This window comes from Lathyrus oleraceus, chromosome 6 (assembly GCF_024323335.1).
Source record: "Lathyrus oleraceus cultivar Zhongwan6 chromosome 6, CAAS_Psat_ZW6_1.0, whole genome shotgun sequence".
In the NCBI taxonomy this organism is placed as follows: Eukaryota; Viridiplantae; Streptophyta; class Magnoliopsida; order Fabales; family Fabaceae; genus Lathyrus; species Lathyrus oleraceus.
The window spans coordinates 12,684,130-12,701,680 of NC_066584.1; the positions used below are offsets into that span (position 1 = coordinate 12,684,130).

Genomic DNA, 17,551 nt, shown 5'->3' on the forward strand with positions numbered 1-17,551 from the left:
GAGTCTGAGTGTTTCTCATCTCTAAAAGAGAGTATGAGTTCTTGTTGTGAGAGGATTCATTAGATTTACTAATGATTTTTATAAATCTTTCCAGAAAAAATATCTGGTTGTGGATTTCTTTGAGAGATCTCTATTGAAGAAAGATAAAAAGTCTCCTCCAAAGAGGTTTTTGAATTTATAGCATCTGTCACAAGGTCAAAGAATTGGATAAGGTAAATCTCGATAGAATCAAGTGAAGAGTGTTGTGGAAAGGGAGCTTGGGGTGCTTGTGATATGTGAAGGTCAATCAACTCAAGATCGTGGAATTTGGAGTGTTTAGAAGCCTTGTGAGTTGTGTACATTTAAAGAAGAATCAATAATTAGTTTGTGTATCTTAGTAGTTATTACTAAGTATTGCAACATTTTGTTTTCTTATCATATATACAAAAGGACATTATAAATTTCATAGTGGAAGACTGCCACAAATTTTTAATGGTTTACCATTATAGACCGAACTAGGTGCAAACGATGATGACACACTGAACCAATATAAATCCCAACCAATATAAATCCCAACGTACAATCTCTCTTACTATTTCTCTTTAGTTTCCTGTTTAGATCATGCTTGACACTTTTATCATTTCTCTTAATTTGCATGCAGTTAGGTTTATTCCTTGTCCATAGAGATTTATTGTTTAAGTTTAAGTTTGTTTAAATCTAGTCTTATAGATTTTCTTTTCTGCTGATTATTATGAAATATTGTAATTCTAGAATGTTTAATTAGTTAATTCAATTATATTCAAATTTTTCTATTTGAATTTAAGAATATTGACTCTTACATTCTTATTAGTCCAATTCATCATTGATTTGCAATTCCTTAATATTTTTCCTTGTACATTTATTTGACCGCGTAATCACAATTATCGCTTTTCAAACTTTAATTCTTCTCTCAAACTTTGTTTTTGAAAATATATTTAAGAAGGGAAATGTCTATTCAACATCCCCTTTCAGACCATTCTTCGCTGACATTCAACCTACAAGTGGCATCAAAAGGTTGTCATTTGATCAAGTCTCACGAAGACAAAAGTTTTTAATATGGGTAAGGACAATCCAAATGGTGTGTTTAATATAGATCTCATTTTCCATTAAACAAATTACACATATTGGAAAGATTGCATGTACGTACATCTTATGTCCGTTGATAATTGATAGAATTGTTCTGTAACTATGATAGAATTATTCTATCAATAACTTACTTTGGGTTGCTATGGAGGATGACCCTCTTTTATCCTTAAAAGTATCGTAGATGGCATTTATGTTAAGAGAATCCCTAAAGATTGGAATGATGAAAAAACTGAAAAGGTATCTTACGATTTGAAAGCGAGAAATATATTGATACCCATCTTGAGCGTTAATGTATATTTTTCAATTTCACGTTGTAAAACAGCTAAAACAATGTGGGATGCACTTCAGATTCTCCATGAGGGAACTAGAGATTTTAAAAAATCTAAAATTAACACTTTAGTATAGGAGTATGAATTCTTCCATATGGAACTCAGAGAATCCTTGGATTCCATTCATATGAGATTCTCCCATATAGTCAACACGTTAGAAAATGTAGGTAAGACTATATGTCTATATCTAATCAGGATTGTGCTAACAAAATTTTACGGTCTATGTTGGCAGTCAAAAGTAATTGTCATCAAAGAATCCAATGATCTCTTGATATGTCAACACTTTTCACAAAGCTCACTAAACTTGAACGTGAGTTGAAAAGACTTGAAGCAAGTGAAGTCAAATCAAAGAGGAATGACAGATTTAATGAAGAGAAGAAACGTATTTCCTTAAAGGCCTCTCCACTTCCAAAGCTAAAGTAGAGGATGATGAAGATATTAGTGTCATACCCCAATTTTGTCTCCTTCTTTTTATCTTTTTTTTTCTTCTTTTCCTGCTCATGCTAAATTCATCTGATACACCATAAAATGTTTCATCTAATCCATCTTACATTTTATTTTACTTAATGGTTCAAAGGTTCTCCGTTCATCTATATATTTTGTCGGTTTGTGACTTATAATTGACTATTGATTGACTTTGATCATTTCAATATTATTAACCATGTTCAGGACAATGTTGACTTTTATCATTAGTGTTGATTTTTTCCATGCGTTGACTTTTAGATAATTGTTAACTTTATCATTATCATTACTTTTAATTATTATTGACTTTTCGTCATTGATTGAATGTTATTGACTTTGAATCGTTATGAGCATTAATCATTGTTGACTATTTTCTTATCATTTTTTCTTTGACCATGCTTTGGCTTTTGTTGACTTTTTGGAAAGAAAGAGAATATCTTTATTCATGAGTAATTGGAATGCATTAAAAGCATCACAAAGCTTTATTACAAGGAAAAAGATCAATTACAAAAAGAAAACTGCAAATTTTGGTAAGTTGACTTTTTGGTCAACAGTTGACCATTGACTCAATTTTGACTTCTGAATTTTCTTAGACCTATTCTTCAAACATTTGACCAAAGGACTCATCATTATTCATCAAAAATTAATTATTCTATGATTATGTTACAAATGCTAATTTCCAACAACTCAAAATTTAATCTTCCATCAAGTTCCATTCTCATGCCTTTTTCTTCATTCTTTGGTGTCCCATCAATCTCATTCTTCCACCAAAATGCTCACTTTACTACAAGGAAGAAGGTACACCAAGTTAGACATTCATATCATTCATTAAAATCATCAAAATGCTATGGAAAAGTCATAAAAAAAGTTTTTGCACTACTTCACAAAAATTCTGCATTATTCCTAAAATTCAATACCTGTTTTTTCAACACTTTTCAATATTGATTCATGTCCAAAAAATCATAATTTGATCTATAATTTTACACCATTCAAAAGTGCATTTTTTCAACGTAAAATCACTTCTCAAAAGCACTTAAAGTCATGGGATAATTCACCAAAAATTCATGGCAAAAGTGACAAAAAAAATCAAAGACAAGATCATTAAAAAATTCTAAATTTCATGCACAATCACCAATGATCTTTTATCTTACATTCTAACTTGATACTTTTGCAAAAATTAAACATCAATGAACACCTTTCCAAACTAAAATGTAGAAACCGAATCAACGCCGAACCAAAACATGAACCAAATACCATACGTGCTATATTGTAAACAAATTCAGAGTTGAAACCATGCTTGAACCAAAACGAATCATAGATGGAAACGTACCGAACCGCCAATCCAAAACGCAAAAATCGTAAAATAGTTAGCAGATTTGATGTTGTTTTAGTGCAGGAATCGCATGTCCAAGTCGCGAGCATGAACTGATAATGATGTTGTTCAGCTTCTTTTCCAAATCACGTTTACGCACTGCATTCTTCGGCTCCAATTCGATTTCTCATTCTGTGTTCTATTTCCTGCAGCATTTTCATACTACACTGTTTTTCTCTACACCAGGGCCGGCCCAATCAATCTGGAGGCCCTGTTTTAATTTAATAAATAGGCCTAAATCTAAAATATATATATAATTTAATAATAAAAAAATACACTAAAAATTCAAAGTATTGTTTAAACTAATAATATCTTTTTATACAATATAAAGTTTCTAACTACTTAAAAAGAGCCTTCCTCCTAACACTTTTTGAAGCAAATTCATCAACCAAATCCTCATATTTTACTGTCTCCAAAAGATCATTTTCAACTGCTATCAACGCCAATCCGTTAAGTCTTTCTTGTGACATGGTAGACCGCAAGTAAGTCTTTAACAACTTTAATTTTGAAAAGCTTCTTTCTGCAGAAGCAACTGTCACAGGAATAGTCAACAAAATTCTATATGCAATAACTGTATTAGGAAAACAATCCAAGCCTTTTGAAAATAATAATATATCAGTAGGTCTTATGATTTCTTCAGGCAACATTTGTCTTAGTAACTTTAATTCCTCAAAAAATTCATTCCCGTCAATGTCAGATTGCTCATTATGTTTCAGTACTCGTTCAAAGTTACTACAAAAAGACTTCAAAGTTGCATCATCCAATGATTGTAACTTGTGAGAAGTAAACAAGAAACCAAAAATACTTTCATACTCTTGGTATTGCTCAAATCTCTTATTAAGAGAAACAACAGCTTGATCAACAAGGTAAAGAAAATAATTAACCCTGAAAGATTCCTCTTCAGATAGCTCGACTGCTGGTGTATTCAAATTCTCATCAAACTGTCTTTTTCTTTTAATTATACGCCTTTGAGGAAATATTGGAGCGATATTCAATTCAACCGCAATTTCCTTAGCATTAACCAATGCCTTATGAAAACCTGTTTCTCTATATCCTTCAAAAAATGAAATCAACTCCTTTATTTTTTCCATAGCAACATCAATAAGCATATCATTTTCCTGTAAAAGCTTGCTAACAAAATTAATTGCAGATAATATTTCAAACCAAATAATTATAGCCATCAAAAATTCAAAATCACCAAGCTCATTAGTTGCTAAGGATTTAGCTTCATTTTGTATCTTAGGATCGAGATCATGTTCTGACACTTCAAGTAAAGCTTCTGTAAAATCTGACATTTGAGTTCTTATAGCTTTGACACTTTCAACACGACTTTCCCAACGAGTGGATGATAATGATTTTGGAGTCAACCCTTTTACATTATCTTTCAAAATTTGCCATCTCTTTGTTGAATTAGCAAAAATTGTGTAAATGCGTTGAACAACTCCAAAAAAATTCCTAGCTTTATTACAAGAGTTAGCCATATCACACAATGTCAAATTAAGACTATGACAACCACAAGGAGTATAAAAAGCTCTTGGATTTATGTCTAAAAATCGCTTTTGTACACCTTGATGTTTTCCTTTCATATTTGACCCATTATCATAACCTTGTCCTCTTACATCAAATAGGTCGAGACCAAGTTCTTTCAATTCATTTTGTAAAACATCAAAAAGCCCTTGACCAGTTGTATCATTCACATTCAAAAATCCTAAAAATGATTCCTCAATGCTAATAGAAGTTGAAGAAACATCCACATATCTTATTATCAAAGACATTTGCTCTCGGTGACTAACATCCGGAGTACAATCAAGTATTACTGAGAAATACTTTGCTTGTTTGATTTTTCTAATGATTTCAATTTTAATTGCAGAACCAAGTAATGAAATCAACTCATTTTGTATTTTATGTTCAAGAGCTCCTGCTTGAGATTGAATTAACTCTTCAATTTTTTTCCTTTTTTTACGTTTATCATTTCCACATTCATACTTTCTATTCTTAGGAGGCATAATAGGAGGCATAGTAAAAAAAAACCTGGAATATCTCACAATGTCTTGTGTCCGCCAATGATCAACTCTGCAATATTTACTAGCAATCGATCTATTTGTAGCCTCGTTGTTAAATTAAGTTCCTACAATAAATTATTAATTAGTGCAAGCAAAAATAGTACCAGAAAAAAAAAACATGTTTGTAATCATCATAAAATGGGATTATTAATAATACTTTAATTATATTATCACTATTTTTACTAACACTACTATGAAATATACAGAAAATAAAATGCTCCAAAATTAATTATTTTTAATTTTATCTTACTGTTGTTGATATTTTCTATTACAATTAATTCTAAATTTTAGATTCTATCATAAACTATTGTCTATTGAGATAATTGAATGAGTCACACACATAGAAATGACATACTCTTGACACAACAATATAAAAAGCACTTCTTTGACAGCTTGCAATCTTTCTATCACACTTCTTTGACAACTTGCAACCTTTCTACTTTTCAATTAGTTTTTAATATGAACTAATCAAAACTCAAAAGTATAAAGTAATAAAAAAATACAAAATAATCTCATAACTCATTATTCTACTTATACCATTTATTTGACAGCTACTACTCGGCACTCACTATTCTCTATTCATTTCTCCATCTCTATTCTTTTCTTCTTTCTTCTTTGAAACCTAACTTAACCCATTTCTTCTTTTCTTTTTACAGTAAAATCAGGGCCGGCCCAATCAATCTGGAGGCCCTGTTTTAATTTAATAAATAGGCCTAAATCTAAAATATATATATAATTTAATAATAAAAAAATACACTAAAAATTCAAAGTATTGTTTAAACTAATAATATCTTTTTATACAATATAAAGTTTCTAACTACTTAAAAAGAGCCTTCCTCCTAACACTTTTTGAAGCAAATTCATCAACCAAATCCTCATATTTTACTGTCTCCAAAAGATCATTTTCAACTGCTATCAACGCCAATCCGTTAAGTCTTTCTTGTGACATGGTAGACCGCAAGTAAGTCTTTAACAACTTTAATTTTGAAAAGCTTCTTTCTGCAGAAGCAACTGTCACAGGAATAGTCAACAAAATTCTATATGCAATAACTGTATTAGGAAAACAATCCAAGCCTTTTGAAAATAATAATATATCAGTAGGTCTTATGATTTCTTCAGGCAACATTTGTCTTAGTAACTTTAATTCCTCAAAAAATTCATTCCCGTCAATGTCAGATTGCTCATTATGTTTCAGTACTCGTTCAAAGTTACTACAAAAAGACTTCAAAGTTGCATCATCCAATGATTGTAACTTGTGAGAAGTAAACAAGAAACCAAAATACTTTCATACTCTTGGTATTGCTCAAATCTCTTATTAAGAGAAACAACAGCTTGATCAACAAGGTAAAGAAAATAATTAACCCTGAAAGATTCCTCTTCAGATAGCTCGACTGCTGGTGTATTCAAATTCTCATCAAACTGTCTTTTTCTTTTAATTATACGCCTTTGAGGAAATATTGGAGCGATATTCAATTCAACCGCAATTTCCTTAGCATTAACCAATGCCTTATGAAAACCTGTTTCTCTATATCCTTCAAAAAATGAAATCAACTCCTTTATTTTTTCCATAGCAACATCAATAAGCATATCATTTTCCTGTAAAAGCTTGCTAACAAAATTAATTGCAGATAATATTTCAAACCAAATAATTATAGCCATCAAAAATTCAAAATCACCAAGCTCATTAGTTGCTAAGGATTTAGCTTCATTTTGTATCTTAGGATCGAGATCATGTTCTGACACTTCAAGTAAAGCTTCTGTAAAATCTGACATTTGAGTTCTTATAGCTTTGACACTTTCAACACGACTTTCCCAACGAGTGGATGATAATGATTTTGGAGTCAACCCTTTTACATTATCTTTCAAAATTTGCCATCTCTTTGTTGAATTAGCAAAAATTGTGTAAATGCGTTGAACAACTCCAAAAAAATTCCTAGCTTTATTACAAGAGTTAGCCATATCACACAATGTCAAATTAAGACTATGACAACCACAAGGAGTATAAAAAGCTCTTGGATTTATGTCTAAAAATCGCTTTTGTACACCTTGATGTTTTCCTTTCATATTTGACCCATTATCATAACCTTGTCCTCTTACATCAAATAGGTCGAGACCAAGTTCTTTCAATTCATTTTGTAAAACATCAAAAAGCCCTTGACCAGTTGTATCATTCACATTCAAAAATCCTAAAAATGATTCCTCAATGCTAATAGAAGTTGAAGAAACATCCACATATCTTATTATCAAAGACATTTGCTCTCGGTGACTAACATCCGGAGTACAATCAAGTATTACTGAGAAATACTTTGCTTGTTTGATTTTTCTAATGATTTCAATTTTAATTGCAGAACCAAGTAATGAAATCAACTCATTTTGTATTTTATGTTCAAGAGCTCCTGCTTGAGATTGAATTAACTCTTCAATTTTTTTCCTTTTTTTACGTTTATCATTTCCACATTCATACTTTCTATTCTTAGGAGGCATAATAGGAGGCATAGTAAAAAAAAACCTGGAATATCTCACAATGTCTTGTGTCCGCCAATGATCAACTCTGCAATATTTACTAGCAATCGATCTATTTGTAGCCTCGTTGTTAAATTAAGTTCCTACAATAAATTATTAATTAGTGCAAGCAAAAATAGTACCAGAAAAAAAAAACATGTTTGTAATCATCATAAAATGGGATTATTAATAATACTTTAATTATATTATCACTATTTTTACTAACACTACTATGAAATATACAGAAAATAAAATGCTCCAAAATTAATTATTTTTAATTTTATCTTACTGTTGTTGATATTTTCTATTACAATTAATTCTAAATTTTAGATTCTATCATAAACTATTGTCTATTGAGATAATTGAATGAGTCACACACATAGAAATGACATACTCTTGACACAACAATATAAAAAGCACTTCTTTGACAGCTTGCAATCTTTCTATCACACTTCTTTGACAACTTGCAACCTTTCTACTTTTCAATTAGTTTTTAATATGAACTAATCAAAACTCAAAAGTATAAAGTAATAAAAAAATACAAAATAATCTCATAACTCATTATTCTACTTATACCATTTATTTGACAGCTACTACTCGGCACTCACTATTCTCTATTCATTTCTCCATCTCTATTCTTTTCTTCTTTCTTCTTTGAAACCTAACTTAACCCATTTCTTCTTTTCTTTTTACAGTAAAATTAACTCAACCAATTTTAGAATTTTAGGAGAAAAAAAACACAATAGAGCCATGGGAGAAAGAATCATAAACCAAGAAACACATACAAGTTTCTATCTATGTATGTTCTTTCTTTAATTTTATATTTTTTTTCTTTCAAAACATGATACATGAAGATAAACTACTTTGATTTGAACAAACTTACCGATTAAACTGCACTGCCGTCGTCTCACACTCTCACCGTCGCCGTTTTGTTTTTTTCTTTCTAATATTGTTTTGTTTTTGGTTTATTATGTGATGTATATAAACAACTTTGTTTTGGGTTTCTTTAATGCCGACGTTTCATTTTCCTTGGCGTCTTTTCGGTTTTAGGTTGCGTTTGGAATGAGGAAAAATAATATATATTTTAAATTTTTTCATATTAATTAGATTTAAAAAAAAAAAAAATAGGCCCCCAAAATTTTGGGGTCCAGTTCCATAGAGCCTGTTGCGCCTGTGAAAGGCCGGCCCTGAGTAAAATTAACTCAACCAATTTTAGAATTTTAGGAGAAAAAAAACACAATAGAGCCATGGGAGAAAGAATCATAAACCAAGAAACACATACAAGTTTCTATCTATGTATGTTCTTTCTTTAATTTTATATTTTTTTTCTTTCAAAACATGATACATGAAGATAAACTACTTTGATTTGAACAAACTTACCGATTAAACTGCACTGCCGTCGTCTCACACTCTCACCGTCGCCGTTTTGTTTTTTTCTTTCTAATATTGTTTTGTTTTTGGTTTATTATGTGATGTATATAAACAACTTTGTTTTGGGTTTCTTTAATGCCGACGTTTCATTTTCCTTGGCGTCTTTTCGGTTTTAGGTTGCGTTTGGAATGAGGAAAAATAATATATATTTTAAATTTTTTCATATTAATTAGATTTAAAAAAAAAAAAAATAGGCCCCCAAAATTTTGGGGCCCAGTTCCATAGAGCCTGTTGCGCCTGTGAAAGGCCGGCCCTGCTCTACACGCTTTAGTTCTCATCTTGTTTTTACTATTCACTATTTTACATATTTATATTATATTAATTTTACTTTATTTAATATAATATGTCATATGTTTATTTTAGATTTAGATTTAATTGAAATATATTAACAGTGTAAATTTTTTTTACACCGTCCGTCAATCCTAGATGTTTGATATTAAAATAAGTTTGATTTTTATTTTAAAAATCTATAAATAATATAAACGGATGATGGTGATAAATCGACGGTGTAAATCTTTTTACATTGATAATAGATAGTAATTAATCTAAGTGGTTTATGGAAAAGAAAATAACTAAGTATTGCTTTTCCAGTTATTCTAAGTTAATGCTATTACTTTTCTTTTTTCTAATTCCTATTACACTCATGTCACGTTATTCTTCTGATCTTATGTGCATAATAAGCATAACATGTCACGTTACTGTTATAACTACCATGCTTCTTGCTTTTCTTTTTTTTTTATTTCTTTCTTTTTTATTTTTATATATATATATATATATATATATATATATATATATATATATATATATATATATATATATATATATATATATATATATATATATATATATATATATATATATATATATATAAAGATTAATTGTTATATCTGTCGATGCGAAAAGATTTACACTGGCGATTCATCACTATCACTCGTTTATATTATTTTATAAATTTTTAAAATAAAAGTCAAACTTATTTCAATATCCAACGTCTAAGATTAACTCACGGTGTAAAATTCTTTAACACTGTCAATGTATTTCAATTGAATTATATATATATATATATATATATATATATATATATATTTATATATATAATTATATATATATATATATATATATATATATATATATATATATATATATATATATATATATATTATATATATATATATATATATATATATATATATATATATATATATATATATATATATATATATATATATATATATATATATATATATATAAAATTAACCATATGGTCTTACATGTTGCTGCTTTTTTTTATTACAATAATATTAGTTTTATTATTTATAATTCTAGACACGTGTCAATTTTAGGTTGACAATTAAATCAACGTTAGTAAATGATTTTATGCATACTCCCTATAAAACAATATCATAGTCATACACAATCAAGTGGACACCATGAGTTTTTGCTATTTGGGCTTAAATAGCATTTTTTATATCACATCCATTTTAATTGCTCAAACCCACTCCATGCATTTGTTATTTCTTCTTTTTATTTTTATTCATTTTGATTTGTAAAATTAAGTGATTAATTTTTTATCTTAGTTGATTAATTTTTTTAATTAAATTGGATGAATTTTCAATTGATTTAATTTTGGCAACTAATTTTAACTAGTTAAATTTTGGTTTTTAAATTGAGGTAATTCAATTGCTATGTGATTTATTTCTCCCCATTTTTGTTTAGTCATTCAATTATTTCTTTTGATTGATTAATTGATTAAATATTTTACAACATTAGGAATTATTCTCATTTGATACTCGTTTTTAATATGATTTGACATCTATATAAATTAAAACTCTTTTTTAATTCTGTTCATATTCAAAACCCTAGAAAATAGATTAATCAATGCATGAAAACATCAGGCTCCATTCTTCATATTTGGTAATATATCTCATTATTTTGATAATATCTCTTTCTTTATTCATTTAAGACTAAAACTATTTTTGCAAATAAACTTGATCCAACGTCAAGTATAAACCATAAAACACTTAACAAATACAATGTGAATTATACGCCACGAGCCTTAAGAAATGGAGAATGAATAAAAAAGAACATTCCTACCCTTATTCTAAATACCTATGAATACAAGACGTATGACCCAATTGTTCAAAGTATTCACCTCCATTCATAGACTTTAGTGTAATTCAAATAAAGGCAATTTTCAACAATCGTCTTCAAACTAAATCAATCAGAACCAACATCAAAGACATTTCATAATCTTTCTCTCTCAACCTCTTGGTTTAGACAACACTTTTAATTTTTGTCCTTGGTTAAGACACCACTTTTACAATTTCTCTCTTGATTTTAACACCACTTTTATTTTATGTCATTGGTTAAGAAACCGCATTTATAATTCTCTGTCCTTGGTTTAGACACCACTTTTAACTCCTGTCCTTAGTTAAGACATCACTTTTATTTTATGTCCTTGGTTAAGACACCACTTTTACAATTTCTCTCTTGTTTATGACACCACTTTTATTCTTTGTCCTTGCTTCAGACACCATCTTTTCAATTTTTTATCCTAGGTTAAGGGATGCTCATATCTTCCCCTTACATAACCGACTTCCTTACCCCTTTTCTCTTTCATTTGGGTTTTATTGATAGTTCCCCTTTCTCTTATCATATATAAAATTTACAAAGACTCTGTTGGGGAGTACCTAAGCAAGTCAAGTCTAATTTTGTTTGTTTTTTTATGTTTGGGTGTTCATATTTATTAGTTTACTTGCTTTATTTTATTGCGTCTTCATTTCTTTTATATATTCATTATATTCTGGATATCTGCTATATTCTCTATTGAGGATTGAGTTTCGTGATGCTACTTGAGAGAAAAGCTCTACACCCGAGCTTAAGCATACACACAGGATAGTCATGGTAGAGTTGTGTTGACATCCTTGACTTATGTCCCGATTATGGTTAATACGAGACACCGCACCTAGAGTAGATCTTTTTGGGAGTATCATTGTCTTACAAGTCATTCGTTTCGAACAATGGTATCTCAAAATGGATCCATGACTCTAGGGATCTTTTTAGGAACTTCCTTCTTTGAAGATTAGTACCTACCTGTAAGGGGATTGGGTTTGTTTTTGCAGTGAACCATATCCACAGATTACCCGATTTTCTCTCCAGCTTTATACCTGGTTTCCAATGTACAACAAACCTTTAAACCTATATTATCGAATACCATTATTACATTATCATATATATATATATCAAACTTTTGAACCTAAATTATTGCATCATCAAACCTTTGAACCATTTAAACAAAAATACTACATATTTATTTGCATTCCATCCACATGAAAAATCTATATGCATCATTTCCAAGGAATCCCAAATTTCCAGTCATTGTTGAACATTTAAAAAAGATAAAACCATACATAAGCAAAACATACCAGTTCATAAATACATAAATTATTTTCTCTTTTTCCCACACCGGTTCCTCTTCTGTCTTTACTTACATACTCTACAATTGACGATAATTCCCGGGTTCCCTAAAAACTGAAAATATATTCATACATTCATGCATTTGCATTTCTTGCATATAAACCAGCAAAGACTCACCCTTTCCCTTTCTCATCCAGAAGATGACGATTCCCCGACGACGATATTTGACTAAAATCCTGTCGCTAAAGAATCATGGAAAATGTTGAGCATGAGAACACAATGTGCAAGGAAATCTTGGATCACGCCCAAGGCAAGGTCAACATGATCTTAGAACTATTCATAAGCAATATGATAACAAACTTCTCAGATAAAACTGTGATTAGTGAAAAAACTGAAAAATGAACTAAAGGCGGGTAAAATCCAGAATGCAACTGCAAGCAGTCTTCCAGTTTATCCCCAAGAGCAATATCTTCTAACAAATCAGAAGCTCACTTAAGGTAACCAGAAACAAGAGCAAAAGCAAAACAACCCAGGGAACAATGAACAAGAAAGGAGACGTACCCGCTTTGATCCAATTCCAATATCTTATACGTTCTACTTCCTATTCTGATTTATGTTGGGGCAAGTCTTCCCAAGGAGATCAAACCTGTCAGGTTTCCCTACCATCCTAAGCATAATCCTAATACCACGTGCAAATTCCATGCATGATACATGGACACTCTACAGAAGTTTGTTGCAGTTTCAAGACCAAAGTTCAAGAGCTCCTTGATCAGAAGTTATTATGGTTTATAGAGAATCCATGCCAGATCATCCTCAAGAATGATAATCCTTAGGCCATCTTTAGCTTATTCATTTACATTTTATTTTTGTAAAGTATTTTTCGCTTTTAACACTGTTACTCATAATGGCGACATTAATGAAATGAGCATGCATTTTTTAGTCAATCCATTCGTATTCACTCCACACTTAATTCCCTCTTTTCTTTTTTCATTAAAAAATGGAAAACAATACCAATACTTCTCCACTTCACTTAAGCAAGGATCAAATCAAGAATGATGAAGAACAAATACCCAAAATTGCTGATAATATGCTTCCGAATAAAACTTTGTTGACGATGTAAGGAATTGTTTCACCTCCTAAACACCAGAGATATAAGGAAGATAATTCCTCGTCAACCCCCTTGAGCATAGAAGTTGGTGTTTCTTTCGGTACGAAAAAACTATTTAATATTAACTAGGGGTAGGATAGTCGTTAGTTAATTCAGTTGTGCATTCAAATTCCAAAAATGAACTGAAGGTGGCAAGAAACACAAGAAAGGGGGTTTGAATTAGTTTTCTAAAAATGAAAGCTTTTTCAACCTAACACAACAAACAGTGAACAACAAACTAAAATAAATGAAAAAGTTATTTTTTACTCTATAAGCTACCTCTAGTCCACCCGCCAAGGTGATTACGCCTTATCAACGAGGACTTAATCCACTATAACCAAACTGATTACAACACACAAATACTACCATTCAATATCTTCTCGAGTAATTATGGCTATACCCTAGTCACTCAAGGAATACAAACTCAACCAATGAGATTTACAAGAGACATGTTTACAAGATCGCTTCTAACAAAGCTGAATAACACAAGTTTTAATACAAAGTATTTGTCACATAATAACGAATAAAAGCTCTATGTGTGCTTCTTTTCTCTATACACAATAATAATCATTTCAGCAAAAGCATTGTGTATTAACGTGAAGTAGCAACGTGAATTAGCAGCCTGTCCAATCTTCCGAATCTTCTTTATATAGGCAATGAAAAGATCTGTTGAAGGGTAGAATTGAAATACCAAAATGCAGTTGTTGCCTTGCATAACGACTTGCATGAGGTGAGGTAAAATGGTACAATAGTACAATCTTTAACCCAAAAAATCAGCGTAATGGAAGGAATATTTGATCTTATATTGTGTATCATTTTCCTTACGCAAAACATTTTGATCTTATCTTCTACTCTTTAGAGGCTTCTGAATAAATTACGTTGAAGCATGTTTAGAAGGATCAAGAGTCTGGTTGAGAGAATCTTCAAAACCTTGATCTTCAGAGTCTTGACGCAGTTCCTCAGAACGTGGTCTTCAGAGTCTTCGGAGCTTGTCCTTCAAAGTCTTTAGAACTTGAGAGCGTATAATCTTAGGGGCTTGACAAACCTTCAGAGCCTTTTCTATCAGAGTCACAGTCAGAAGCTTTAGCACAAACTTTCATCAGAACCGTTGTTTAAGAGTATCCCAGAACTTGACATAATCTTGTAAAATACTTTTGTATCTCTTAAGAGTCAAAGTGTGTTGAATCCAAAATCTGATGACGTCATACACCAAATCTTCAAAATCAGAACATATTAGCAAAAGCTACACACTAGACAAAACAATTAGGGTACAAAATTGTTCTCTAAGAAACAAATCTTGTTCTTACAATAATATCCCATCAAGGGATCAATCACATCTTATGCATCATCCGATGTCGAAGAGGTTAAAAATCCAAAATTTCAAAATGGTTGTCTCCCAATAACCAATATTACGGTAGTCACGATCTTTCAAAAGCAAAAAAAAAAAGAGAAGAAAGAAAAATAAAAAGAAAAGCTCGCTAAGTCAAAAACAAAACAAAAAAAAGGATGAAATGACTTAGGCAAAAATTAGGGATAACAAAATAATCAAAAAAATATTCAACAGAAAAAAGAAAAGTAAGAGCAAAACATCGTGACTACTAGTAAAAAGGGTGATTGCCACTCAAGCAAACGAAAGAAAAACCTCATTGATTCTAAAAATCACCAAAATTTCTTTCAAAAATTGAATGCACTTGCTGAGTTAGCTGAACGTAGGACTGGAGAACATCAAGTAGGATGGGGTGGGATAAAATCAAATTTTGAGCATTATATCCTTTATTTCTCAAACCATAAACTAGGTCATGTTACAACCTTCAAAAGACCTAATTGAAGCAAAGGCATTCTGAAGGCATACTAAAGCGAGGTTGTGTAAACCAGACTCCTAGAGATTTGCTAAAAACATTTGTATTGATATCAAACTCCCACATCGTCTTTCACACTTTAAATAATGATTTTGATCTCAAAACTTGCATGGGTGTCGCATTAAAATTACCATTTTTTAGTAAACAATTTCAATCCGTAAATCATCACCTAACATCAAAGAGGTTGCAATGATGAGCTATATAATATGGTTATACCATGGGGCATTCCTCCAAGATCAGTTAGGCATGGACATTCCCTCAAAGATCAACTAGCCAAGGGCAAAATTACTTCAAGGCTCATACTATGGCAGACCATAAGAAGTCAACCGCTCTAGGAGACGGTTAATCAGGGATATATAATCTCAAGACACTGGGGAAAGACAAATCGAGATCGTCATATGACAAGACTACTTCATAACTTTTGATTGGGGCAACCCATGCAAATATCCAACAGCCTCGGGCAGAGACAGGCTACGAAGGTGCAAGTTATCTCCATGTTTCAAGTTGCTTAGGAAAGTGAAAAAGTGCATCAAAACCCATTCAGCTTGAAGCATGTGTCGGTGAATCATGTCATTATAACCCTTTTCCTAGCCTAAAATGTTCCATCTCCTACCACATGAGCATTTGGTGAACCATGCATAAATCTTTATCAGGACGTTTCATTCTAACAACAAAGTGTGCATATCATCATCGCATAGATCATTGTCATGTATTAATCAAGTCGCTTCACTCATATATCATCATGTTCATCAGACATCATCATAAGCATTATAACCCAATCAATCTTTTCAAAAACCTTATTAACATAAACATCTACCTTGTAACTGCTATACTTCCGACAGATTAATCCTCAATTAAAACGGTGGTATTTCTCCGAAAATAATATTATCCCCTCGGAACTTCTAGTTGATATCCTTGGCAGGTTTTCTTTAGTAAACCCTATTGAAATGTATCCATTCAGGTTACTTTCATATTGCTGCGCTGACAATGATCCTTTTTGTTGTATCACCATCATAACATTTTCCTTCATTTTCACCTTCGTGTTGTTGATCTTTTTCCAACCTCTGTATTGATGATCTTTTTCCAACCTTCATGTTGTTGATGTTTTTTTAACCTTTATGTTGATGATCTTTTTCCAACCTCCATGTTGATTATCTGTTTCCAACCTCCATGGTTGACAATCTTTTTTCAACCTCTATGTTGATGATATTTTTCCAACCTTTATGTTGTTGATATTTTCCCAACCTATGTGTTAATGATCTTTTTCCAGCCTTTGTATTGATGATTTGTTTCTAACAACCATGTCGTTTCTAACCAACGAGTCGATGACGATCTTCCTTTCGTTAGACATCTCTCTCATAAAGGATCAAATTGAAACCTCCATCAGTAGTGTCATCCTGAGACTCTCTTAATCAACTTATGGGTTCCTTGGTCTAGCTATCGAATGTCGTAGAATCAAAGTTCACCATCATACCAAAAACTAGAACCAAAGTCCACCTCCGTTAATACCAGTCACTCCTTTCACCTAGCAATTTGCATCATTGTGTAATATGCAAGTCAAGCATAAGCATTTCATGCATAATGTACAGAAAATCATACAATATATAGAATATGACCACAAACATCTCTTTTACGACTGATTTATTCCACAACAAAGTATTTCAGTCAATCCACAACAAATAAGTTCTCAAAAGAAATGCATCTAGTCTCATTGCATTTTATTTCTTTCAAGGGTAAAAATTTGGGGCTTTTATATTTAACTACTTTTATTGATCTTTTGGAAAGAAAGAGAATATCTTCATTCATGAGTAATTGGAATACACTACAAGCATCACAAGCTTTATTACAAGGAAAGGTATCAATTA

General features: G+C 31.0%; 2 protein-coding genes across 2 annotated transcripts; both read right to left on the reverse strand.

The window, feature by feature from the left end:
• Positions 1 to 3,605: 3,605 nt before the first annotated feature.
• LOC127093659 (uncharacterized) lies at positions 3,606 to 5,285 on the reverse strand. Its single transcript, XM_051032593.1, has one exon. It carries the CDS (start codon positions 5,283 to 5,285, stop codon positions 3,606 to 3,608), a length of 1,680 nt encoding a protein of 559 aa, XP_050888550.1.
• An 862-nt stretch (positions 5,286 to 6,147) lies between these two features.
• LOC127093660 (uncharacterized) lies at positions 6,148 to 7,583 on the reverse strand. The gene is made up of 2 exons (XM_051032594.1): positions 6,614 to 7,583; positions 6,148 to 6,341 (listed from the first exon to the last, which is right to left on the reverse strand). Exons 1-2 carry the CDS (start codon positions 7,581 to 7,583, stop codon positions 6,148 to 6,150), a joined length of 1,164 nt encoding a protein of 387 aa, XP_050888551.1.
• Positions 7,584 to 17,551: the final 9,968 nt, after the last annotated feature.